A 27,487-nucleotide genomic window follows, 5' to 3' on the forward strand; every position below is an offset into this window, starting at 1 on the left:
TGACTCATTTAAAAGCCTATAAACTACTATTGCCTATCCACTCATTGTGTACTATTTCAAATACAGTGTCTATTCAAGGATTTTACTGTAATGGTGCACAGAATGTATGATTAATACATGCGTATGACATTGTATATATGTAATGTCTGGAAAATACACATATTTACATATAAATTTTTGTAATAGTACTAATACAATGTAAAGAGTAAGCACTTAAGCTTTTTACTCACTATACTCCTCTAATTACAATTTGACAATAAAATGAATTTGATTTGATTTGGGCTGCTGCTGCGAGCGAATGCAATGTGGATGGAAAGCAACTCACTGCTGTCAACATTGGCTCATCTGAGTCATTGCTATGGTCAGGCATGCTCTGTCATATTGCGAACAGCACACTGGATAGCTGATAGTCTGTTACATCATGTCTGTCACCGCCAGCCGAGTTGACATGAAAGGGAGAAATCAGCTTCCAGTCATGATGGCAGCCTGATCTGGGTAAAAGGGTTCTGCCTCCTGCCTACCCAGGGCTCTTGGATACTCTGCTTGGATTTCCTCATGGTTTCCTGTGTTCAACCTCGGGAGAGAAACACTTGAGTTCAGTGGAAGGTGAGTGAATCTGTGAGCAGCAGCGAGAGGGGTGGAAGTGGGGAGTCCGGCCTCCTCGGCATGCTCTGTGGTATCACCCCCACTTTCCATGCGTGATGCTGCCATTTCTGGAGGACCAGAACATGCAAAGTCAGAACTGGATTGTGGTATAGATTAGATTCCCACATGTGGATTGGACATCTACCATGTTAAAAATGGCATTTTCATATCTAAAACAATTTGAGCTTCAGGAAAGTATTCCCTCGGTAAATCAGAACTACTGAAAAGTGACGAGTGAAGTAATGGATTTTTATGGCAAGCAATTTCAATTTATTCTATGACCATGATTTTGTTTTTGCTTTATACATTTTTAAAATACATTTTATTTAAAAAAAAACAAAACACGCTAGACTGAAAATATAATGAACGGTATGCGTCAACTACTGAAGTCATGAAGTCTGTAGGTCAAAATGAAAAGCACCCTACTGAACACGTGTTCAATTTCTGCTGTGACCTCATATCCTCCGGCCCGCTTTGCTTCCTGCCTGGCGGAGGGAGGGACGGTGCTGACGGCTGGGAGGATAAGTCGAACGACAAGAAAGCCTTGGAAAGCGACAGAAAGAGGGGAAACGGCCCGGGCTTCCACCTTAATCGAGGATTCGACTTTAGTTCGACACTGCTTAGAGGCCGAATCTAATGCAATGTCGTCCAGTCGTCAGCATAGTGAAAGCAGGGCCATTCCGACCAGGACGGTGCTGATCAACGACTCAACCCAGCTACCTCACGATTATTGCACCACTCCTGGAGGCACTTTATTTTCAACTACCCCGGGAGGTAATTTTTTTTTTTAAAGTTTTGTGTAGCTATCTGATTTATATATATAACTAGAAATTTGTCACTTGCATTCGCTCAACTCGATGCTTGGAGCGTGGCCTACATTTGCCAGGAAGCCTAGCATGCTCAAAACAAAAACAAGGATTTGCACCGCCTCTGCTGTCGCTTTAAATAAAGCGATTGGTTACCATGTAGCGCAGTGATTGAGAGTCAGGACGGTTTCAGTGTATGGAACAAAGGAAAGGGTTTGTAAGTCTACATTCAAGTGGTGATCGATGGCAGTTAATTTTATTTGTTGGTTTCAGTAAACGTCATGTGGAGTATTTCGAATATGCAAGGGATTCGAATATGGGATTTAGATTTTTTTTTTTTGTAGTTTACTAACAAAACCTATACTTCTTCTATACTGCTTCTCCGGTCTGTCTCTCTTGATTTTTAAGGTTGTGTTCTGGGTAGTGGAGGAAAAACTGGGTGGCTGTTTTTATTAATCGATTTATCATGTTTGTAGGCACCCGGATCATCTATGACCGTAAATTCCTGTTAGACCGGCGTAATTCCCCTATTGCTCAGACTCCTCCAGCACACCTACCTGTCATCCCTGGAGTAACCAGCCAAAATGTTCTGAATGAGAACAAGAGGAATGAAGCTAATAACTTCAGCAACCATGATGGCAAACCAGGACCAGGTTTGTATTTTTGTTCAACTTATTCACAGATCTTTAAAAGATTACATTGACACATGTATATTCATGCTGTTAAGGGCCTTATTGAAAAATCCGACGATCCATCATTCTTACATTTTTCAACGTTGATATACGTATCATTCTGGAGCCCACACAAGCCTTTTATGTGTTACAGGTGAGGATGCTCAATTTGAGATGGACATCTAAGGAAGAGGAACCAACATGATGAAAGAATAATAACCTGGCACCTTTTATGCCAGTGGCTTGGCTTGTAGAAACCAATGTTGTGAGCCCTCTCCTTTAGCTCTGTCTAGCTGCTGGGTGCTAAGTAACCATGGGAATAGTTGACTCATGCTGGCCTGATGGGTTGCTGGAGCCCTGAAAGTTAACAAATGATTCTGATCAGATTAGGTTTCAGGGCTACCAACAGGTGTACTTGCATTAGCCACACAGCAAGGGAAAAAATCTGTTTAAAGTGCCCAAAAACATTGGAGAATTATTCATCATAATTAAGAACTTATTTCAGAGTACACTTAGATATCCTCTAAAGACCCAATGCATTACTCTGTAACTATGAACCAGTACTGCCCGGATATCCATTTATCAGTACACACATTCTGTTCTTTTACCGCATTGCTACGTTATCATTTTCAGTACAAGTAATTTTTTTGTTGTTGTTCATAAAAACTTCTCATTAACTAGTGACAGCAAGTATACCGTTTGACATTTTGGTTCACAATGAAGAATTCTTTTTCCATTCCAAGCCTTTATATTAATCAGGCATTCATACATGATTTATGTCTCTTTTTTAAAATTAGATGTTCAATATGGGAAAGTAATTTCATAAAAATGCATAAACCATGAACCATAAGTGAGAATTTGAGTTATCCAGGATCCTACCAAAAATGTGCCCAAAGTTTCTGGTCCTGTGTAAAACTACACTATATTGAACATTCAAATTTATTTAATTGATTTTGTCCCTTTCATGCAAAACATGTTGATAAGGTAAAAAAAAAATTGTTTTGGTTAACTCTACTGTCTTTAGCTAGTGAGAATGTATTAAAATCATAGTCAACCTGCTAGTAATATGGTTGTCCCTACCTTTGAATTATGAGTGAATCCTGATGATACTTGAAGCATCACCATCAGCTTTGTGGTCACTAAATCTGAAAGGCAACAAATACTGTAGTGTACGTGACACAAAATTAGTGGTTGATCAAAGGTAATGACAATATATAGAACTTTGGACAGAGTGAAGGGTGAATATGCTTTCTAAGTATAAAGGTTCTCCAGTCCAAAAATGGTCGCAAGATGCACTTACATCACATACCTAATATATATACATCTAGGTCTTGTAAAAAGCAAAATTACAGGGATGTATGTAACATTTAATGGCAGTTTTGACAGCTGTCATTTTTCAATTGCTACAATATTTACACTCCCTCATTGATGAATCAAAGGTAGAAAAGCACTGAAGTGTTGTCAGGTCATTTGCCCTACTTTTATCCATTACCAACAGTTCAGCTGTGAAATGAATGATGGCTGTAATCAAGAAGTATTTGGGAATGCGGAAAGTTTTGTGATGGCTTGACCCCCCCCCCCCCCAACAATTCAAAGGTCTTTAAAACTTGAACATTTCCAATGCTCCTCTATGCATGTTATGAGCTTATATAAATCTTAATTCCAAAGTCACATGGCAGTGTTATAAAAATCTCATATTTCTGTGAAATCTTTTTTGTTTCCTTCCTAAGGAGGATTCAGATTCACAGGAGATTGAAGGGTTGTCCTTAAAAAGTGGCTTAAAAGAGAATACACCAAATTCTCTCTGCTTTACTTAACACCTTCTGTACTTAAATCCTTGTTCTGTTTTGTTTTTTTCCCCGTAATGATCTCTTGTGCCCAGTCTCTTTACCCATGCCTTACTTTGCTAAGCTTAGCAGCTGTGACTTAAACCAATTCAATTCCAATGTTTTTGTTGGTTTGATTTGATTATGATCAAAATATTGTTTTATCAGAATATATTTCTATTTTTGGAACCATGTTAGTTACTACACCAACCCCCCCAATCCTTTTTTTTTTTTCCCCCTTTTTTTTTAGAGGAAGAAAGGCGTGGGCTTGCAACAGTATAATGTGTTTAATATATTCAGTGATTTGATCAACATTAAAAAAGTAATTGATTTGATAGCTAACTGCTTAAATTTCTGTTACATTTTAATTATTCAGGTTTACCAATTGTTTTCCTTTTTTGCTATAAATGCACATTTGAATCAAAAATTAATCTCTCCTTTAAAAGTTAATTGGCAAGAAGAAAATTGCATTCATAACAAGAAGAAATGTACATCAAAGCAAAGTGAAAGTTCTTTGCTCACTCTCCTGCTATAGACTATCGTAAGCCTTCAAATTCCTCAACCCCTTAAACTCAAATGTCATATATTTTAATGATTAATGACTGTCATTGCAATTAGAAATTATGCATTTTCCATCAGACAGTTATACCTGGCCCCTAGCCTTTCAGGATTGAGTTGTTAGCATATTGCATTCTAAAAGTGACAAACTTGTATGTTTTATTCTGTGTTTGAGACCCTGTTGAATTGACTTTAATTTAAAATAAATGCCAATGCCAGTGGACACTATTATAGCAAGATCAATAAAAGTTCCTTAATAATACCCTTTTCCCTGTTGGTCTGTATACATCTCTGGTTCTGAAGGAAATGTTAATAATTAAAGTTTAATTATCTGATATAACCACTAGATGAAGCAACATACACTAAAGTATAGTAAAGTACAATGTTGAGAGTACTGTATTTCTTGAAACTACATTTCTGCAGTCTTTAACACACTTGCTCTGATGGGTCTAGGCCATGTTTTATGGAAAACAGTATGTTTAATATTCAGGGTCTTAATTCTAGGATGTTTTCTGGCTTTCCAGGTAGATGTGATTAGTACTGGTGAAACTATAGTTTATGAAAGACTCTCAAGGAGTGCCTGGTTACTTAGAAACCCATGGCAACACACTGCCCACAGCAGACCAGTAGGCAGTTCAAACTGAGGGGGTTCTTTATCAATGCAGTGAAAGGCAACACCTCTTAAAACACTTTAACAAAACCTCTGAAAGAAACTGGCAGTAAAACTAAAGCCTTTTGTCCATGAGTACCAAAGTAACCTTCACACAATTTTCCATTCACAACACAAAGGATCTACAGTGATTATTTTACAGCGCAATTAGTTATTTAGTTACTCACTAGTTCAAAGCTATTTCACTTTAGAATATTGCTGAAACCAGGAGCATTTTACTGTTATTTGGGTCAGTATTGTCACATTGTAAACTTTTAACCTTATTCATTCACTATACTCTTCTAAATTAAACTTCTGAGACACTTTAATGTTATTACATTTTCAGTAATCTGATTCTGTGAGTAGATCTCACCAGCCCTATCCAGTCATGCTTCATCATACTGCCCGTCAGTTAACAGCTGTCATGCAGTCTCCTGTAGCTCTGTATCTGTGTTGATTAATGACAAGCTTAGTCATCTCAGTCATTAAAAAGGATTGATAGTCTATTTTCAGCAGTACAGGAGTTCATTAATGTAAGGTTTTGTTGACTGCTTTCCTTTCACTGTAAATCCTCTCCGGGTTTCTGTGTTCCCACATTAAAGTGTGTTCCTTGGTACATGCTGAAGGTTGCCAGGAGATGAAGCTTGTGACTGGTGAGCTTGTGGCTAGAGTCCAGCCCCTCATCCTCTTTTCCTATCAGCACTCGATTAGAGTTGAAGAGGAAGCTAGGCGAAGTGCCTGCCCACTCCGCCTTCTCTTGGTCTGGAAACCTTCTTTGGACACGCTACTGAAGGATGTTGGTACTAGTCCATGAAGCCTGCCCAGTAGCATTCATACCTAACTCTGTTAGAATATATATACATATAGTGAGAAGCCATTTCTGAGAGGACTCACAATGCAAGATGCATTAAGTTGGATCCTTCTTGCCCATCCATAGGTGAGCACTGAAGATCTCACAGGAATATATGTGACGAGGTAAGAAATCTGATGTCCTTTACACATGAACTAGTAGACTATGCAAATTATCAACATAAAAAAATCGACTTATGAATTTTTGCTTGATGTTTAGTGTCTGGCATACAGATTTGCTAATGCTAATGCGATTTGCTAATTCTGATTTTTAGTGCTTCATATCACACTTCCATGAGGAACTTGTCTACTGTATGTAACAGCAGTGCTGTGCTTTCTGATCTGTGTAGGGAAATGACATGCAAACGTGCTTGTTGTTGTGTGGTGTAGGGCCTTGCTAGTGGCTGTGCTGGATCATGAGAAGACAAATAAATATGGTTCCACAAATACAACTTGTGCACACAGATGCCTAGGTTTGCCACTGTGAGGTTTGTGGATGTTTAAGAATACTTTTGTACAGTGCATGCTAACAGTTCATTTACTTTGGCCCAAAGTGTCCTTAATTGTAATGCTTTATCTTGTAATTACACACAACTTGTAGGCCAACAATTTGATTGGAATGAAGATCTGTCTGCTTTCAAGAATATTAGAATAGTTTAGAATTTATTATAGTGATGTACTATACAAATAGGAAGACATATATAATCAGAGAAGCATATTTTGGAAATGTGAGTGGTTTCGGGTGAACACCAGGGCATAATCATTATCAAATTCTTAATGTGCTTGTTTGACTAAGGATATGTCAATCAATAGCACCCACCCCCTGTGGTTCTTTGGTGCTCATATCCTTCCTCCTGTCCGCATAGGTCACACAAATGCATCCTGGGCCTTTTCCCAGCCATATTTAGAGATTTTTTTCTCACTTTTTTCACTTCACTATGACACAAATGGAATTTAAAGCCCCCTAAAAAAAGCAGCAATTCTCATGATGCCAAGAACACTGGCTACAAATCTTGGATAGACCAGTCAGCCATTCAAACATACAAGACAGGCATAAAGACATGACTGGGATACATTGATTTTACTATATTTATTCATTAGCTATATAAAACGTATGTGGGGAAAATTAATTAGTCAAGCAGCTCTATCTGCCAAATCCCAGATATTGTTAAGAGATGTTATCTAAACTGTTTGTGCTAGACTGTAAATTATATATTATCAGTTTAGTTAGGCTTCTAGATGAATATTAAAAAAATAAAAATGTAATCAGATTTTGAGTGTGCTTTCTCCTTCTGCTTATTGTTAGCACTCAGTAATGTATCAGTGTTGGTAAGTGAGAGTTTGTGTTCTGGGTCTTTTCCATGAGGGGGGATGTCTTGTGAACGTCTGGATCCACCCACCCAGCCGTCTGGCTGCCAGATGTATATTATTTCTCTTTGCTCTCTCTCTTTTTGCCACTACTTAAACATTGCTACTGTGAGAACAGAACCAGAGCACCAGCTGACAAAGAAGTGGTACAAGCCTGGTCACCTTTTATCTTTGCTTTTTGGAAAATAGAGCCTGCTATGTTTAGACGCTACTGCTAGAAGCAGAGAGTTTTGTTCTTACTGGATCAAATCCAAGTCTTCATATAATTACGAAGATGTCTGAAATTAAGAAGCACAGAGCAAAGGATATGAGTACACACAGCACATCTGTTGAACTGTGAGATGTTTATTTTAAAATCTAATAGTATGCCAAAATTGTTGTCTTTTCATACATATGTTCATAAGTGCCTTGACTGTAAATGTGGGGGATGTGGGCTCCAGGAAGTGTCTGATGACTTAGCTTGAAAGATTTTTAGTTTGTTGCTGTAGAAACTTTTCCTGGGTTGTAGTTATGCTTGTGCTGTTGATTAAAAAAATAAGGGCCTTTTATTTTTGGCCTTCTTGGGAAGCACAGATTGATTGTCAAGAGCTTAAAGTCACATGGAATCATCTTTTTAAAAATGTCTAATGTGGCTCCAGAATGCAAGTGTAGGTTAATGTTTTTCCAGCAAAAACCTCTTTCTGCATGGTCTCGTTGCAGCTCTGTGTGGAATATGGGCACCACGGCCAGTGCAGGATCCCAGCCTGTGCTGGTTACACCTACACACCAAGTTGGTCACCAAGGTAACAGTGTGGCTGAAGACAGGAGCTCGATGAGCAGTGGCTCCCTACAGATGCTGGCCATCCCCAGCAGCAAGGCCAAGTCCATCATCACAAACAAGGTGGCACCCGTGGTCATCACGTAAGCACTGACCTCAAAATTACCATCCAGTATGATGCCTTAATTGTCTGCTAGTTCTTCTGTTTTCTTTATGCCACTCCCGTATAATACACTCATCTCTTTTACATTGAGTCTCTTTTACTAAGATGAGTTGTTCATTCAATGAATTCAAATTCTATTTTATTCAAGCTGCCTTGGAACTAAATAAGCACAGTCCCACTCTAATACATGTAACAGACCTTAGAAGCTGCGGGCTCTGCTGAAACACCTGAGCAGAGACTGAATGGCATTTCCTTGAGCAGGTATAACTGCAAGGAGGAGTTTCAAATTCATGACAGTGTCCTATCAGCCAACTTGGTAGTTGGAAAAATTTCTGACACAATGCCTGAGCATTACCTAGTGCTGGTAAGCATGTCTTTATGAAGCTATTTTAACATTATTCTTTAAGATAGACTTAAAAAAAAATTATTTAAGATTATTTCAGATTATTTTATTATTACATATCAACATGAGCGTGCTTAGAGACAATATGGAAGAACAGACAAATTACTATTTGCAAGTCTATAACAGTTGACTCAGATTTGAAATGGAATTAATTTAATTTGTTGAATATCATACATATGTTGATTTTTCATTTTTATAAGTTGTTATATGCATAAACTCACAACAACAGGATCCTTACATGATTAAACGATTGATGAACATATTCCTTTTTGCATTGGCTTTGTTCAAGATAATCACTAGTGATTTCAGTCAAACCATGACGTGTGAGCTTCACTATTTTTACATGTTTTTTCTTACCCAGGGGGAGTTTTTTATGGTTCAGGATGTGAACTGTAAAGCAGATGTGTTAAACACTACAGGAAACTACGGCGCCCCTAACTTCCGCAAGGCTAAGGGAACTCACCCTCTTTTTGGAATGGGCCAGCCTAGCTTAAATGGTTTCAAACAGGTCTTGCAGAAGCTGGAGAGTGAGCCTTATGAGGTCAGTGATCCTTGGCCAAGATATAAAGTCTTCCATTTCTTTTGTGGTCAGGACATATTTTTCAGTGATTATATTTAGAGATATACTGATCCTGATTATATTATTGAGATTTTACCCACCTTAAATGAGTGACATATTTGTGCAGGACGTGATATTTTTTTGTGTACGTGAAGAGCCAGTTGTCTTCCTCCATCTGGGTAAAGACTTTATTCCATACACTCCAAGGAGGAAAGATAATCTCCATGAGAACCTACACCACCTTAAAAAGACGGTCAGAGCAGACCAGCTAGAGCTCTCTATCAGGAAAGAGGCAAGTCATAGAATAATATACATGATGTATGTAAATGTAGCTCATATACTGAAATACACTCCCATACTGAGTTCTGGCCATCTCCTTCTTACAGACCTCATATACAATATTCACATGGCTCATAGCATTTCTAAAAGTTTTTCCAGTGCTATGTGTTCATTTTCCTTTCTTTTTTGCAGTTGTGTGACTTTGCTAAACTCAGTGAGAACATTGTCACTGTTTATAATGATATTGAGAACTTTAAAGATGAGCCACAACATGTCAGGATTGTGTCTGAGGAGGACATCCATATAACTGAAGAGGTCTACAAAAGACCACTCTTTAGTTTGCCTTCATACAGGTAACTTTCAATTGAAATAGCAGCATTTATATGAAACATTTTATTAATGGTAATATTTCCAGCACAATTACCATTATATTACAATTGTATTGTTAATTATAATTACACCCTTATTTTTTTCTTAAAGATATTACAGACTCCCACTGCCTATGGAGGGGGCGCCAATGGAGGAGGATTTTGATGCCTTTGTAAATATACTCCGGGTAAGATTTTCATGCCTATAATGGTATATTATGAGTGAAAGAGTAGGGGTATTAGGACATGTATGTCTGGACCGATTTGGACATGCATGTTCAAATTAAGATTGAAACAAATAGTGCTGTTATCATTATAAATAATGCACTGGCAATTACCTCAGCAAATCTTATAGCAGTGAAAATATATCTTATAGTAGGCAGTTAAAAACTGTGCTGTTGTCATATTTTCAACAACAACAACATCCCTTTATAAAGCATTTTCCTTAAAGGTTCCTAAAGTTGCTTAACTTGTTTATTTGACTTCACTCAGCACTATGGGAAGGCACCATGACATCTTTGATTTAGCAAGACTGACAGATTGAAAAGGTTTTAAGTGAAAGAACCCATTAGAAAGCAAATGTTTTATTTCATTTCATTTTTCATTTCATTATTTCATTTTTTTTTCAGATTTGAATCTTCTGGTGAACTTTAAGAACCCATTAAGAAACTATATTAAGAGTGTGTCAGCTCCCACAGATCCGATATTCATTTTTATTGAGCTAATTGTTCATTTTAGGCTTTTCCAAAACATTAGCCTAAATGGTTGTCAGATAATCTGATAAATCATGTTACATCACCCAGTGCTATATTAGTCTTTGGAAACGATAATAACATGCACATGGATGCTAAACATTAACTCAAGACTACGTGAGGAATGGTAGACTAATGTTTTCCTGAACTCCATTTGCTAAGTTTGGCAGAATTTAAGCATTAAAGGAAAACTGAATAATGTATACTTCTGTTTGAAATGGAAGATGTGTGTTCCTGACTTCTATTAGGTTGATTCCGAAGAATATACTGTATTTGTTCATTCATACAATAAGCCATCATTCACTTTCAATTCCTCCTAGTCTGCACATATGTTTATATCACTAACATGAAAAAAGGTTAAAGAGTTGATTTTGAAACTCTTGCCTTTTTGGTGCTTTTGCAGATTGCTGGCTATAATGTAACCTACACACAAACAGAGAGCTTCCTTTACTTTGAAAGTCAATCATGCAATGTGTGTTTCATGTATTATAAACTTTTATTGTTAATAATAACTGCACGTGTTGTGAATGCTGCACACAAAAACAGATAACTTACAATAGTATTATCCTCTGCCTTGTGCAGGAAAGCCCTAGCTTGTCAGTGCTGCGAGATGGCTCCCGGCATCCTCCTGCACTGCTCTTCAGCTGCCAGGTGGGGGTGGGACGAACCAATCTGGGCCTTATCCTGGGTGCATTAGTTTTACACCACTTGCAGGAGGTGGTATATATCTCCAGGTGAGGATTTGTGTGGTAATATGTACAGTATTAATTGCAGAATACTTAATTTCTAAAGTAGACACTTGATATGTAATAATATTACATAAAAATTGCTTCCTGGTGCATAATTTACCTGCCTTTGCACATCTTATTTCAGTGTCATCTCATGTTTTGTCTGATGGTCATTTGATTTCACATAAAATGTCAGTCATTGAAAAAATGAGTAAAATAAAACAAATTAATTAAATAGTTAATGAAATGGACTTTCTTTCTCAGGGAAGAGGACGTGCAGTTCAAGCACCAGCCTGACTTTCAAGTAATTCAGGTTCTGATCACTCGCCTTCCTAAAGGTCAACAAGTACTTGATGAGGTTAGAGGAGTCTAGTCATTTTTATCACACCACTCTGCCACTCAGATCCTGCAACCACCTAATGACGCACTTGCTCTTTTTTGCATATGGTCTATGCGCAGTAGTAGACCCATTAATGCACATGCTGCAAAACTATGTTGACTTAAAGCAAGAATTTTCCTTTGTTCACCACAGGTTGACAGAGCTATTGACATGTGTTCAGAAATGCACAACATCAAAGATTCAATGTATGAAAATAAATGCAAAATGGAAGGTATTGGTGAGGATTATCAGATACAAGTGAGTTAAACATATGTCTTCTATTATTATTATTACAATAGTTTTAATAGTTTTTAAAAAGATGTGAGCAAGCATTGTGAAATGGAGGTTACAGACATCTTTTCTTTTTCAAAGGGAAGCAGCACAAAGGATTATTTCCGCCAACGAACCCTGCAGAGCCTTGAGCGTTATTTCTTCCTTATAGTGTTTAATGCTTATCTTCATGATCAGGTACTGACTTGTTTGTGACATTTACCCAGTTTCTTTCTCTATTCTCCCCAGCATTTCCTTTCAATTTCCCCCTGTTCATCTACTCCTCATTGTCTTGCATTGTACACACACTCTCTTAGACATGTTCTTGTTTCTCCATTCATTCATTTCTAATTTCATCTGCTCTCTAACCGCTTTTCCCTGTTTTCACTCTGTAGTATCCCCAGATGTTTGCCCAGAGTTTCAGTCAGTGGATGTGCACTAATGCATGGATCTACAGGCTCCTGGGCTGTATGGACTGCTCGGAGCTCTTAGCTCCAGCCAGCCTCATCTCTGATGGAACGAGAATACTGGTGAGGCCCAAATCTAGGGGTTAAACCTTACGCATTCACTTATTTTAACTTCCCACCAATTTAATTTGAAGCATATCTGTATTAAAAACAAGGTATACATATAGAGACTACAGCCCATCTATTTCTATGCAAATCATGTTAGCCAGCCTCAAACTCTTCATCAGTTTCAATTGATGGCCACAGGACCTTGTTGCATGGACATTTTGTCTGGGTGGAAGATTACTCTTAACCCACCAGTACCGCTGACACATGTACAACATTCAACAACAGTGCTTTGCCTGATACACTCAATGCTACACCCACTACTATGTCAGTGTCACTGCTGTGCTGAAAATGGTCTGTCACCGAAATAACATATAGTCAGTGTTGTTCCTATGGTCGGCAACTGAGCTGTGATGAATGGGGGATCACTGACAAATGGGCTAGAGTCTGTAACTGTCCTGTCAAATCAATGAGTCTGGCATCTATAAAATGCCTCTGTAAAATAGCTGTAGCTAACAAATTGACCAGAGTGCGTGGGTGCAAGGAAGATGTTTCTAATAAGCTGAGTGGTGAGCATAAAAAGAACAAAGATTGTTATTCTCCCTGAGATGATCAGCTCCTCTGTGTTCTGTTCCAGACATGAGCATCTCCTGTATATGTGACCTCGCCAATGCACCACACAGAGAACAGAAAACAGAAATACAGTTTGCTCACATGTTCCAGCATCACTACTTTAAACAGTTGTTGTTGCTGTTGTTTTGCTAAGGTGGCCAGTGGGTTTTTAGCCCCAGATATGCTTGGTACAGCCAAGGAAATGAGAGTGGCCAACTTCAGACGAGTTCTCAAGATGCCTGTGTATGGTATGGCCCAGCCAAGCTCTGAGGTAGAGTATGTTTTGTGTCACTATGCAAAGACCTGTTGCAAAATTGTATTGAGTGGGAAGCTAAAAGTATGCTGACTCTGGTTCTAGGCAGTGTCCATGGTACTGTCGTACCTTACAGACGAGAGACGGAAGTATTCCACGATGCTGTGGGTGAATCTGCAGGAGGAACTGCTTGTGGAAGGGAACGGGCAGGTGTTCTGCCCTCGAGAACCAGCCTGCCTGGAACAGCCAATCCCAGTGTGTGTTCAGAAACTCCAGCAACTTGAGGTATTTACAGTTTAATTCCTTCTCTCTCATAATCGACATAGTGTTACCTCTTCAATACCACAGGTCTCTAAACTCTTTTGGGTCAAACATCAATGCCGTCCATGGAGGTGTAAGTTATGGAATATATGAACACAAGTGTAGACAACATGCAGAGTTATATAAGCAGTTGTTAAAAAAGGCCAGCTAAGCTGAGGCAAAAAAAAATCTCCAAGAAAGTCACAAGTGTTCTCTCAGAAAATCTTATCATCAATATCAAAATTCACCAGGCTCAGCAGAAATAATAACTGTCCCTCCAGGCGCTGGAGTCTGCAGTGAAGGAAGACATTCTGAAGTGTGAGAAGTGGCTCGAGGTTATCATGGAGCAGGAGAAGCAGATGAGAATGCTGAAATGCTGCCATACTGTCAGTGAGCTCTTTGCTGAGCAAAAGGTCCTCCATCCAGGTGTCACTTACCAGCGCATTCCTTTCTCTGACTGCTGTGCTCCCAGTGAAGAGGTAAGTCAACACACTGCTAGTGCAAAGTAAGTCACAGAGCCTGTGATCTAGCCATTTCAATAAAGTACTGTATTTCTGTATTGTCCCAAGTGTCTGGTAAATCACATAATCATTGTTCACTCTCGCTGTTCCCCCGTAGGTCTTTGACCAGCTGTTGGAGGCTATCAAGGGCAGTCTAGCTAAGGACCCCAGCTCTGCTTTCATCTTCAACTGCAGTGACGGGAAAGACCGCACCACGTCTGCCATGGTGATTGCCACACTTACTCTGTGGCACTTCAATGTAGGTCACTCTCTGTCTCTGGTAGAAGATTTTGAAACATACCCTAACATAGTCGGATAACATTCTCATATCCTTGCATGATATTGAGCAGGTTACAAAAGAATCAAACATACAATAAGGTTTGAATGGACTAAATAATCATTTTAAAATTATTTAACAATGATTTAATAATGATTCCATAATGATTTAACAATGATTCATACAGGGCTTCCCTGAGTGTGGGGATGAGGAAATTGTGAGCATCCCAGACGCAAAATATTCCAAGGGTGAATTTGAGGTGTGTTTTTGTTTTATTTTAGTCTTGTAGCACTATTCTCAAACATGGTCCTATATGCTTGTCATCTTGAATACAAATATACTTCATGGATGGAATGTTTGGAGTATTTGTAAACATGTTTTTTCTTTATTTCTTGTGTAATATTCTAATGGCCTCTCATATCCTTTCTGACATTTTCTCAGGCATTGTTAGGGTCATGCTTCCACAATAATAATTAACCTACCTAGCAGTTACAGTTAGTTAAATTGTTAACTAAACTGGTATCTACATAAAGGCCCTCAAGATTATGTAGGGTTGTTATGTTAGTGTAGAGTTTTTGTCACTTAGTTTGTGTGTGTGTTGCTGTGTATAAGGCAGTAATGCAGGTGGTCAGACTGCTACCTGATGGTCATCGTATGAAGAAGGAGGTGGACATGGCTCTAGACATCGTTAGTGAAACAATGACTCCCATGCATTACCACCTACGGGAGATCATTGTGTGCTCATATAAAGAGGTGAGTTGTGTGTTGGAATGTTTGGTGTAGCCTGTCCCATATACACACTCTCATTTAACACAAGTATAATCTGTCTGTCTACCTGTGACTGTTACTCTCTGTCTGTCTGTCTCTCTCTGACACTGTTACCAGCTTATACTATGGACACATTTACTATGCAAACCATTAGCTTTTTGGAAAAAGCAAAAAAGGAACACTTACTGAAAATTTGATGCAAGCTGAAATACTACAATTCTGTAATTTAGATATTGAATAAACTCATTTAGGCAATAGTTGCCTAATGTAAATCATGGGACAATTTGGCCCTTTAATAAATTACATTATAAGGATATTTAATAACCTACTCTTGGCTGAGAATAAAACAGGAGATCTGTGCAGATCTTCAAGGATATTTATTTTCTGCATTAACTTGTCACCAATTAAATTAATTTTTGCCCACCACAGTATGTGGGAGTAAAAGCATTCAAGTACAATATCAACAGAAATAAAAATTATTTAGAAATCAAAGTCAACCTTATTTTGCCATCAAACCTTTGTATACATCAAAATGATAGCACTTTTAACAATTATTTCTCAGATCAAAACAGCAAAATGCAAGGATGAGGGGTGGCAGTTGCGACTGAGGAGCCTGCAGTACCTGGAGCGCTACATTTACTTCATCCTGTTCAACAGCTACCTCCACCTGGAGAAGAAAGACTCCTGGAGGCGGCCATTCAGCCTATGGATGCATCAGGTGGGTTCAGGGGCAGTGATCACTGTAGAAAAAAACAGAGCTGATATGTCCATGCTGTGATAACAGTCTTGAAGTCATTCTGCTTGACAGCAATGCTTTCAAGAAGAAATTTTAGATACATTACATTTAGAATCAAATCATTTACCAGGTTTGCAACTCACTCACACAGTCATGTTTAGCAAGTTAAGGATTGTACACTAGGAGAACTATTAGTACTTAAACTTAGGTAGAGCAGCACATCACATTAAAATGTCCCTGTTTTTTTTTTCCTTCATGAACACATCAGTGTTTGAGGATAACCAAAACTAAGACATGGCCAAAAAAAAACAAGTGAAGGGGAAATTTTGAATGTTTCTTGTTACATTTTTCTGGAGGTTCTGGTATTTCAGAGGTCATAAATAAGTAATATGTATGAGCATATGTGGTGCCTAATAACTAAATGCCAAAGTCTTTGGCCTGAACCTTTAAAGCAAGTCTCTGTTTTCTGTTTGTCTAGCATGGGCTCTTCAGAATCTGCCAGTTTTGCATCATTCTGCAGTACATTCTTAAACCAGAAAAAAGCTTACTATATAAGACAGGAAAAGGGTAGTACAGTATCTGAAATGCCATGAAAAGTCTCTGACAAGTTTCTTTACTTTACTTGATTTGGTAGGTTGCAGCCAGAGCTGGCATCTATGCCATCCTCAACCAACTGGGCTTTGCAGAGTTTGAAGCACTTGAGGATTCTCCACTGACTAGTCTGCGTTGCCGCTGGCGACAGCATACTGTTCATTCTCTGCCTATCCGTGGAGAGTTTATCTAATGGAATGCTAGCTTTTGCCAGAAAATTAGCATTCAGCTGACTGACTATTTGGGACCCATTTTTTATATCATGCACAAATCTCGTTTTTTTCCCCTGAATATTTGTAAATGAATTAAACTTTTGAGACTCTAAATTCAGCTTTGTTTTTTTTTTTTTTTCAAATTTTTCTTTTTAAATGTTTTTTTTTCACTTTGTTAAGCCTCATCTGATTCTGGGCATCTACCCAGTCTCCTTCCAACATACCTAATATTCAAATGCTAATGAAAGTCTTAATTAACTGGTGTTAGATTAGAATTGGAACTAAACACTGCAGGGTGGTAGAGCTCCAGGACCTAAGCTGGTCACCTTTGTATTAACCCAGCTCAGGCTAAGGGCAATATCCAACTCTCTATTCATTATTCTGTCAATCTTACACTGTTAATGTCTACAATGGTTTGCTGTATTAGCAAATGTACACATTGTCTGTTGACCTTTTTTTCATATTTGGTTTCAGATACAAATGCAGCATTGACAGCAACAAATCTGGCACAAAATCACCACATTACAGAGGTGTGCACCTATCAATCTGTTCCCATTTTAATTCTTTTTGTGTAGACAAATGGAAAACAACTTAATTTATAGATGTCTGATATATAGACAAATTTAATAATCATTTGTCATTGATGCATACTGTCAGATCACGGCCCCGCCCCCTCCTCAAACGTCTCCGTGTGTGTGTTCGTCTCTGTTGACACGCCCTCTCGTGTCGTTCACCTGTTCTGTGTTAGGTGTAATCATCTTGAGTGTATATATGTCTCCTGTGTTGTAGTGTGTATAGTGTTTAAGGAAGTCATAAGTGTTGCATGTTCAGAAGAATAAATCTGTGTGTTATTGTGCCGCATCCTGCTTATCCGCAAAACGTCACACATATAGCACACTGTGGACAAGAGTCTGTGGACAGTGCCTGTCCTTCTCATGAAACTAGCAGGTGTGTGTGGGTGTGTAATGATTGCACGCATACACACACACACACACACACACACACACACACAGATCCAATTGCACAAGGTTTTATTTTCAGAACTCAAACAGATCTGTGGAATCAGGCAGGTAAGCGTGGTCAGGTTGGTCTAGGGTCGAAACATGGGGCAGCTTCCGGTGGCGTGTCCAAGGGTCAGGCAGGAGTCAATGACCAGGAATACATACAAGCTTTGGAACCGCTTGGTACGCCACATAGTGTTAGCAATACTTCATGATGTAAACATGGGAGAGGGAAGCTTATAAAGGGGGGCAGTAATGAGGAGAATGAGAATCAGGTGTGTTCTAGGACTCTGGTGAGTCAGATCGGGGGTGTGTGCGAGTGGGAATGGCTGTGCGGGGCTGAGGGTGGTTCCAGGAGTTCATAACAGGATGATTGGTGCTTGCCTGCCCGAATGTGCATATTGGGATGAACTCAATCAGAAGTATCACAGTTTAACCTTAACAACAACAACAGAGGAAACGCACACCAAAAAGGAGCAAAATACCAAATAATATTTTTGATTTTGAAATGAAAGTAATATTGACCTTTACTTATGTGATTGCTTCATTGTGAATTAGCCAGCAATAGTCAGTTTAATAACAAATATGTTGAAGATATACATACATTTTCAGGCAACCAGACAAGGGACAGGCAAAAACCAACAAAGGTCCAAAAACACACAAGAGGTAAGAACAGGCACTAGAAAAGCTAGACAATCATTAAGTATGACTTCACAAAGTCAAAACAGAAATAGTGACATGGGAAATAATTAAACACAGGTGAAACTAATAATCAGAGAAATGGACAGGAGGATTATACAGAATGTAGTTCAAGGGAGGCAGGCTGGAGCCTGCAGACATGACACCACCTATAATACTTACTTATCATGCAACCAACAAACTATGATGATTTATAATGTTATGGGTTACAGATAGCATACCTGTGCCATACAATTGAAAAAAGCATTGAACATTAATATTAATATAGCTGAAATATTAATAAATGAAAAAGAGTATGCATGGGCTACAGGAAAATATCTACAGTACTATGCATTTTGGTGAGTTATAAAAACTGACTACACTGAATAAATTCTTCATTATATCTTTTAAACATATTCTTCATTATGCAGTTACAATACAAACAGAACTTTAAGAGTTGAATCCTGTAACAGTGGTGGATCTTTTTTTTTTTTGGTATGAATATTCATTACAATACAATCCCAGGATGACTCTCTAGTGTGATTCCCCATTATTCTATATGGCCTTTATGTGCTGTAAACCCTGTCAGGTCCATTTGTTTTATTTTGTGTTTAGATTAAGTAGTTTTCTACACATCTTTGTGTTGTCCTTGTGGAGTGCTGTCTCTTCTCCTGGTAGAGTCCATTTTCGTTTTCTTTGTTCAATAATTTTGTTTCTGTTCTGACTAGTAACTTGCGTAGACGTTTTCTCTCTGGAAAGGAACATGAAGTGAAACTTTATTTCTATTGTATAACAGATCAATGTATTAGAATTTATTGCATAAGCACTTGGAAGCTTGTTCAGCATTGCATGGTAATGTAAACAGACTCAACCAATTTGTCTTTGAATAGTCTTTTCATGCTATTATACCTGTAAAGGAGAGGCTCTTTAATAAGCTGCAAGCAGTACTGTACAGGCATGTCAGAGAAGTCAACAGTGGTGATAAAACCAATTGAAGAGTTCATCTCTACTGTGGTCTCAGCTGTAGTGTTCATAAGTGGAGCACCCACTCCAGCTCTGGCACTGACAATGAGTGAGAACCTGAGGAGTAGTTTATATATTTCTTTAAACAAAAGGTCCCCAATACCTCCTCTAACAAATATTCATCTGGAGATTAACTTGACCCTCCAGCATTTCAAGCAACATTATATAGATTAGTCATCACAGATAAATGTCAAAATAAGATAAATCTTATGATTGCTGCTTTGCAAGTAAAATTTCACATACTTGTTGTTGACTGAGCTTTTTGACTCCTGACTGAATAAACTGAATTCTAAGTCAACTGACATATCAACAGAAAGGCCTCCATGAAAAAAAACCTGAGTTTCCAGGCCAGACTGAAGGATAAGACTCTGTTGGAGGTAATAGTAAATATGCTGGGTTAATACTTTGAATTGTTTGCAAAACATTGCAAATCAGCCTATTAAAATGTAATTTCACCAAAAGTGCCATAATAATCATTGTGGCATTTAATTAAACAATTAGGTTTCAAATTAAACAAGTCAAGAATGAAAATATTTGGATATGGAAAGCTTTACCTGTGTGTGATCAACAACCAGAATATTTCCAGAGAGAATGTTCATTGGCCCTTCAGCTGCTGAGAAATACTTGCTCAGCAGGTCAGCATAACCCTTAAAAAAGATAATGGGTTGGATCTGCACACCCAGCAACATGGCTGACATTCCTGCCATTAGTTCCTCTTCCTCCTCTCCCTCATCTGGCTCACTCCCAAGCAATGAGTCAAGACCAGCCACTTCTAAAGACACCTGAGATAGAAACACACAAAAAAATTGCATTAAAAATAAAGCAACTAATGGACATACTTAGAGCACCTCAAGTGCATATAGTGTAACTTAGGGAGTACCATGTAAAGACAGCTTTATATGTATGTAAAAGACAGCTTTATATGTATGTAATAATTTGGTCACTGGATGTGGTCATCAGTCATTAGTGGCAGGTTTATGGAAAGGAAAAAATCAGTTCTCCCATAAAATAGTTTAGCCATAAAATAGTTTATAAGGCTAGGTTTAATAAACCACTTTAAATCAATGCTTATACTTTTGGCAGCACCATATATGTTACAACAATAGTTTTACTGGCAAGTAGCTAGTAATCACTGTGACCAATATACCTGCAGTGAATGCAAACGTCTGCCTCTGGTTTGAGTAAAGAAATTACTATTACTTTGTTTTAGAACTCCAGCGTCAGAGAATAGGAAATCAAAGTCATACATTGTAACCATGTCCTTGGTATCTAGAGTGTATTGAACACATTAAGACAAAAATACAAAAATACATAAAATCAGACCATAAGTTAACTTTATATCATATATCACTCCATATTCAAAACCTTTCTAGATTTGACCTTGAAAACTGAACAAAACAGAAACTAAGGGAAGGTGTGAAGGGTTTGATACCTGTCATGAGCCCAGTATATGATGAGGAACAGCCGACACGCCCAAGATGGAAGTAATTGTTCTGCTTGGACTCTTTTAAAACATTAAGAATTACCTTCCTAATGGGAAACATATATTTTAATAAATGTAACTAAGTACTAAATGTTAAAAAAAAAGTAAGTAGAAAAACAGCAATGAAACAATTATAAAACAGGGCAATGGTGGAAAATTAGATATGCTATGAAGTGTGGTTTAGCAAAATGAATCGGAACATCCCATAATGCTCTGCTTTGCAAAAGCTGCATATGGCATTTTCTCTTTACATTAGAAAGTCAGCATATTGTCTCCACTAAAGAACGTCTTACCTGGCAGGGTGATCTGATGATATCATACTCATCAATTTAGAGGTAAGGAACTTGGAGACCTCAGGTTTCTCCTCTGCTATTTTCTGTATCAAGTCTCTGACATCTGTGTGCAGAGGATCATGCGTGAGCAGGAGCTGAGCAGCGGCCAGGCGCACCGGTGCTGCAAAGTGCTTGCTTCGTTGGCTAAAAACATCTCTTACGTGTGCCTTAACCTGACAAGAGAGAATATTCACCATAGAGTATGTGACGTAAATAAATATTATACACACACACATATATATGAATTAAATATTATACACACACACACACACACACACACATTATATACATATATATATATATATATATATATATATATATATATATATATATATATATATATATTCATATATTCATATATTCATACATTCATACATACATATGAACGAACATACAAACAAATACTCCCTTAAGCTGACCTGACCTGGACATGGATAGGTAGAGAAATTTTGAAAGTGAATGTGTTTATTGTGCTCCATAGATTATGCAAGTCTTTCATCAGGAAAAGTTTACTGTACCTCCTTAGTAATATGTTTAGATGGAAAGGCTTGCAAGGCTGAGAGTACAATGCTTGACAATGAATTGGACTCATCAATATACTTGAGAAGGACAGGCACTGTTTCTGGAAGAAGAGCACTTTTTAGGGCTAGTAGGTATGACTTTAGCTCGGTTTCCTCTTTGGATGCACTCACTCCTTCAAGAAGAACTCTCTTAGCATTCTCTACTTCCTTGAAAGAGAAATATGGCAAGGTAAGTTGATTTGTAGAGCACTTTTCATATGGCAATTCAAAGTGCTTCACACAGACACAGACAAATTTAAATAATAAAGCTTATTAAATTCTGAGATCTATCACCTAGGGAAGGTTTTTGCCAAATAAAAAGAACGAAAAAGAAAAAGTTTTTTAAAAAAGTGAAATAGTTTAGATAGAAAAATTATATAATGAAATATTAAAAGTGAGGCAAAAGAAAGATTAATGATTAAACTGAACTAAGGTAAAGGAAAAATTGAGAGAGATAAAAGTTTAAACAGAAACGTTTAACTGAAATAAATATAACTAACAAAATATATAAAGTGCATAAAATCAGAGCTATAGAATACCAGTGGAAAACTAAAAAGTTGAAAGCTAAAAAAAGTGTCAGTAGCTTAAGTGCTCTGAAAGGCACAGGAGTACAGATATTGTTTCAGTCTGGCTTTGAAAGTGTTTAGTCTGCGCACATCTCACAGCTTCAGGAGGTTTATTCCAACTGGCTGTGCACAAATGTTGTTTAAGCTTCAAATGATTATCCTTTCATTTTATATCAACATGTCATACTGAGGTATGACTGATGACTGAAAAACAAATACCTTTTTTAATATATAGGTAAAAGTAGAAAACTACATATAGAACTTGTCTTTCATATTTACCTTCAAGTTGCACATGTTAGCAGAGCACATTTTTCTTATCACTGTCCCAAGAACAATGAGAGCAAGTTCATGTGTCTGTGCAGATGTGTGGGAAAGAATGTGCTGCAACACAGACATTGTAAAAAGCATAAAGCAAAAAAAAAAAAAGCAGCTCATTATAATTTAAAAATATGGTAAAAATATAACCTCAAAATCTCACTCACATGGATGGTGTTTATCAAATGAGTGGATGGCTGAGAGGAAAATGCACATGCATAAAGGAGTTTTTCTAGCAGTGGAGCTGTCTTTGGGTTTGTGATGTTAATATATGAAATGAGGGCGTCCAGTGATGCTGGTGTGGCCGCAGCTGCTGCAGCATCTATTAGTATGGGACTAAAATACAGGGACAAAAATTATCTTCAGCCTAAACAAATACAGCAACAAACATGATCTTCAGCAACTTGCAAGGTACAACAGTATAATTTAAGCCCTTAATACTCACACAAGCTTGTCATCAGCCTTTTTGAAAATGGCTTTAATTTCAGTCATTTTCATTTTTCGCAAGGTTTTGGACAGCTGGAGGAACACCTTTGCTGTTATTGACTGGTCCATTATATTTACTTTCAAATGTTCTAAGAGATTAGAAATCTGAAAAAGAAAATTGTCAAAAAGTGAGCTTTTTTTGAGCAGGATATATTAATATATGTTTCAAAAGATTTAAACTGCAACATTTTGTTTTTCTTTTTGGCCTAATTTAAATACACTTATTGTTGAAATCTGTTCTGATGACTTATCAGATAAACAAGAGGCACATCAATATTTTAACCCAGTTTTTCAATACTATCAGAATTTCTTAACAGCATCAGTATAATTAAATCATTTTGAGTTTGAATGCCCAAATATTTGAGTATTTGCCATTGTCAAGTATTTACAAGCATTATAGGCATTGTCAAGATCATTTTTTTCATCAGCCTTTGTAACTTACTGGATATCCATTGGGAGCCTGCTGTCTAACAACAGGTATGGCATGAATAGAATGATTCACAAAGCTCGCCTTGAGAGAGCTGAGAACCTCCTGCACCCCCTCCTGGGATTCTTCATTATGGTAAGAGGTTATTGATAAGAGCTGCAGGAGCTGCCTAAAATCAGTTGCATAGATGTCATTTGATTTTGATCAGTTTGGTCAGTTTGATCAGTCTGTTGTATACTCAGTCATGTGACAATGCTTAAATAACAAGAATCAACATGTTTTTGATTACAATGCTATTTTGTCAGCTTTTATATAAACTGTTATTTAACCCTTCAGCTTATATCTGGTGACTGTCTAATGAAGCACATCATGTACAGTCATATACCACAGTTAGTATATATCATAAATGAATACCTTGAGGAAATTTGGAATCCAACTGTAGTCTGTTCATCTAATACCAGTGAACGGAATTCATGTGATGTTACAGATTTGATAATACTACCCTCCATGATGAAAACTGTTTGAGAGCTACCAACTGAACTCACCCCCAGAATCTAAAAGCATAAAAACATGTAGGATAAAGGCAAAAAGCACAATTTCTGTACCATAATATTAGGACTGTGATCAAACTAAGGTGTAATATTTTCATTTGAACAAACTGCAGTTTGGTTTACACTGGGAGTTAATTTGTTATCATGCCTCATGCACAACACGACAGTTCTTTCTGCAATTACTAATGAACAGTTAATATTTATACCTGTTCAGAAAGCATGCTATCAGTCACATTCTTTTCACAGCTCTCATATTCTTTGACTTTGACAATTTCATCTTTAAATGTGTAGTATGAGACTTGGCATCGTCCTGTTGTATCATCCTAAAATAAAATGGTAACGTATATTATAATTACACTATTGAACATTATAGTTTACATATATATATATATATATATATATATATATATATATATATATAAAGAGAGAGAGAATGAAAAAATGAGTCAACTTACTTCCATCATAACCCCAGAAGGACTTTGAATTTGCAGTAGAGACGCTAGTCCTTTTTTGAAATTCAGGCTTACTGTGTTGTTTGTAGAAGTATCAAAAACTCCTTTAATCTAGATGGGACCCAAGGAAATTACTTAACATTTTATTCAAGTTGAACAAAACAGATTAGATAACATGGTTCAAGAGGGCATTATTCAATAGGCTAAAATCAGCAATAATGTATGATAATTATTTAAAAAGAATATTTAGTAGTTTTAGGTTGTTGAGTAATTAGGTTAAAATGTATTAGAGAATGCATTCACTATAAATAATTAAGAGTTCATCTACAGTCACATGCTAATGTAAAGAAATCTGTGTGAAACCCTTTACAAAGTCTATTAGATTTAATGCAGGCTTGTCCTACTAAGTTAATCATATATTTAATCAAATAGAATTTAAAAAAAAAAGCCTGCTACTTCCAAATTAAACCATAATGTTTCACTTTTTTTGATAATGTTAAAGTGGTTCTGTCAGAATGTTATGGTAAGGACCAGGGAGCATGCACTTTATGCATAATGCCTAGCTGCTTCCACAAACTTTCCTTAATTATGCTAAACTAGCATTTTTGGTTTTTTTCTAGCTAGCTTTTTCTTAAAATTACAGCTGTGTTGTTTGAGCACTGATTATATTATTGTATTTCCCAGTTTTTCAAATGAAGAAATATACCTTCCCTGAGTGGATATGCACAAGAAATGGTTCCTTTATGTGGTCAGAGTAACCAAACATCTCATCCACATCCAAGTGTTTGTTGATGGTGTCATTTGAATTGGGTTTTAGTTTTAAATTGCGGATCTGAGAGAAAAGAATTACAAACTCACATAAGTTTAAGGAACTTTCCATAACTCCTTTGTCCACATAAAGTGGGGAAACCTAGTTGAAACATGTGAAGAACTTTAAAGTGGATGACATGTCCAAATCTTAGAAAGCTTTTATTCTACTGTAAGACCTACCCTTAAGTGCAGAAGTTGTTCTTCTTCCTGGCTGTCATGGTTCCTCCATAGTGAGTGGATCTGCATGAATGCTTCTATGGTGATAGCAGTGACCTCTCCAAGAACCACAGAAATGGGAGCCACTGTCACAGATGTGTCGTACTGGTACTCATATAGGAGCCCCGCATCAAAGTGAAGGGCTTCACTGAAGGCTGCTGAAATATCAGTACTTTTTATACATAACTGTCCTCTGGTAACTAGTTCTGATATTGTACACTGACAATTTACACATTTTTGATAGGGAAGCAGGAATGAATATAGAAATTTTCATCCAGTAACATTGTATTAAAGTTTTGTATTTTAATAAATGCCTAATATAAGCTTTGAGAACTTAGAAACTTCAACCTTGTTTGAAAGTGAGCAAACAGCTGGATGAATAAAATATTTCAAATGCACCTAATATTCTGGTAAATGAAAACTCATTACCCTTTATGCTGTCCCTAATTCCTGAAAGAAAAAAAAAGTAAAATGTCAGATATACCACAGGCTTCATTTTTCTCTGCTGGAATCGCAAGACTATACTGACAGGTTTGCAAAGTCAGTTGGACAAAGTACAGAGTCAACAAACACTGGCTGCAAATGAAAAAATAGCTGATGCAACACAGGACCTGAATATCTGCCAGAGCCTGCATGCTTAATGCCATCTATATTTATTGTGTGAACATTTAAACTGTCTGTAAAGAGCAGCTTTTGGACGTATCTGCTTATCTGACATAAGGAATAACTTTGCAACATTGTTTAAAACTGTATGTGATTACTTACTTTATATTTAAAAATAATGTTTAAGAATCATTTTAGACATGTGCTTTTTGGATTTATTCCAAGACAGTTTTAACATACAAAGCCCCTCATGGACCTAATTCATAACTCATTCACCCATTTTAGTAGGCTGAATATTCTCCACAAGGTGGAGCTTTTAGAACTCAAGTAGGGACACTTTGTAATAGTGATGTCTTGCATCAAAGATCCTGTGTTTCTTGGTTTTTGAATCACAGAAGTCACTCCTATATGAATATGTTATGATTTAATTCAGGGACTCAGTCATGTTAATCTGATGAATGGTATTCTTTCAGGTAACCTATTAACGTTTTGGCCCAAAATGGGAATTCTCAGGATTTTACAGAGGTCTTTCTGACCTACCACTATGAGTGGTCTAATTTGTGCATGAATTTATAGGTAATGTCTTATCAACAAGCAAACTACTGATGAGCCTGAGATAAGGCCGCTTAACAGGACACAGTGACACTACTGAAATTGATCTGTAAACTAAACTGAATTGTACACTGTTTTTCCCCTGCTACAATGAACTATAGTTAGTTATTTTGTCTTTTGAGATATTTGAATTTTCAGCATTCCAAATGTAAAGAAATCTTAGAAATTTGAATGTACACCTTTCACCAAGAGATGTGACTTGTGCTTTTACAGTTAGGCCATAAAAGCCTTTTCACTGTGATATATTAGTTTACTTTGCAGGATTCATGTACAACTTAAGACTCTGATGAATGTTTTCAGTTGAAATAGGAATTTGTAGCATGACCATTTCAGCTTGTTTGTAAACTGACATTAAACACAAGTTCAAAAGCATTTTTAAGCATGACTAACATGTGCCATCTAAGCTGTTTGTTCTTCCACTTACATGGAAGTGCAGTCTACAATGGTTCTTGAAGCTTGAACCCTTTAAAATTTATATTTCACCAAAGATCTGCAAACATCTAATTTTCCCTACACAAGTCCAAAATAGAGAAGGCCATAAACAAATGAGAAGTGTAGGCCATTTATTTAGGAAAACAATC

The 27,487-nt window shown here is 37.2% G+C and overlaps 3 protein-coding genes across 8 annotated transcripts; 2 read left to right on the forward strand and 1 right to left on the reverse strand.

The window, feature by feature from the left end:
- The first annotated feature begins 1,040 nt into the window (after positions 1-1,040).
- On the forward strand, positions 1,041-4,768 carry eif4ebp2 (eukaryotic translation initiation factor 4E binding protein 2). Its single transcript, XM_027015809.3, has 3 exons — positions 1,041-1,419; positions 1,928-2,104; positions 2,277-4,768. Exons 1-3 carry the CDS (start codon positions 1,056-1,058, stop codon positions 2,306-2,308), a joined length of 573 nt encoding a protein of 190 aa, XP_026871610.2. The 5' UTR covers positions 1,041-1,055; the 3' UTR covers positions 2,309-4,768.
- A 1,122-nt stretch (positions 4,769-5,890) lies between these two features.
- Positions 5,891-17,652, forward strand: pald1b (phosphatase domain containing paladin 1b). Of its 5 annotated transcripts, none has more exons than XM_027015782.3 (21): positions 5,891-6,130; positions 6,355-6,492; positions 8,072-8,272; positions 8,554-8,656; positions 9,057-9,236; positions 9,382-9,546; positions 9,726-9,886; positions 10,014-10,089; positions 11,236-11,387; positions 11,646-11,739; positions 11,914-12,018; positions 12,133-12,228; positions 12,426-12,560; positions 13,309-13,425; positions 13,513-13,692; positions 13,989-14,186; positions 14,326-14,466; positions 14,672-14,743; positions 15,097-15,237; positions 15,815-15,970; positions 16,623-17,652. In XM_027015782.3, the coding sequence occupies exons 2-21, from the start codon at positions 6,470-6,472 to the stop codon at positions 16,770-16,772; spliced, it is 2,646 nt and encodes an 881-aa protein (XP_026871583.3). In that variant the 5' UTR covers positions 5,891-6,130; positions 6,355-6,469; the 3' UTR covers positions 16,773-17,652. The 5 variants fall into 5 exon arrangements, with proteins under 5 accessions (XP_026871583.3, XP_026871582.3, XP_081581278.1 ...); XM_027015781.3 differs by having other exon boundaries at positions 6,395-6,492; XM_081725152.1 differs by lacking the exon at positions 6,355-6,492.
- Positions 17,653-17,770: 118 nt separating this feature from the next.
- LOC113580964 (microsomal triglyceride transfer protein large subunit-like) lies at positions 17,771-26,223 on the reverse strand. 2 transcript variants are annotated; one of them, XM_027015817.3, is made up of 18 exons: positions 26,121-26,223; positions 25,656-25,849; positions 25,372-25,497; positions 24,669-24,776; positions 24,420-24,536; positions 24,077-24,216; positions 23,678-23,831; positions 23,195-23,340; positions 22,917-23,085; positions 22,714-22,815; positions 21,827-22,036; positions 21,270-21,481; positions 20,926-21,023; positions 20,641-20,762; positions 20,048-20,275; positions 19,737-19,861; positions 19,380-19,550; positions 17,771-19,221 (listed from the first exon to the last, which is right to left on the reverse strand). In XM_027015817.3, the coding sequence occupies exons 1-18, from the start codon at positions 26,185-26,187 to the stop codon at positions 19,071-19,073; spliced, it is 2,640 nt and encodes an 879-aa protein (XP_026871618.2). In that variant the 5' UTR covers positions 26,188-26,223; the 3' UTR covers positions 17,771-19,070. The 2 variants fall into 2 exon arrangements, with proteins under 2 accessions (XP_026871618.2, XP_081581280.1); XM_081725154.1 differs by having other exon boundaries at positions 25,656-25,846; positions 26,121-26,219.
- Positions 26,224-27,487: the final 1,264 nt, after the last annotated feature.

The sequence above is a fragment of the Electrophorus electricus genome, chromosome 12 (genome assembly GCF_041902795.1).
Source record: "Electrophorus electricus isolate QZ-2024a chromosome 12, ASM4190279v1, whole genome shotgun sequence".
Classification (NCBI taxonomy): Eukaryota; Metazoa; Chordata; class Actinopteri; order Gymnotiformes; family Gymnotidae; genus Electrophorus; species Electrophorus electricus.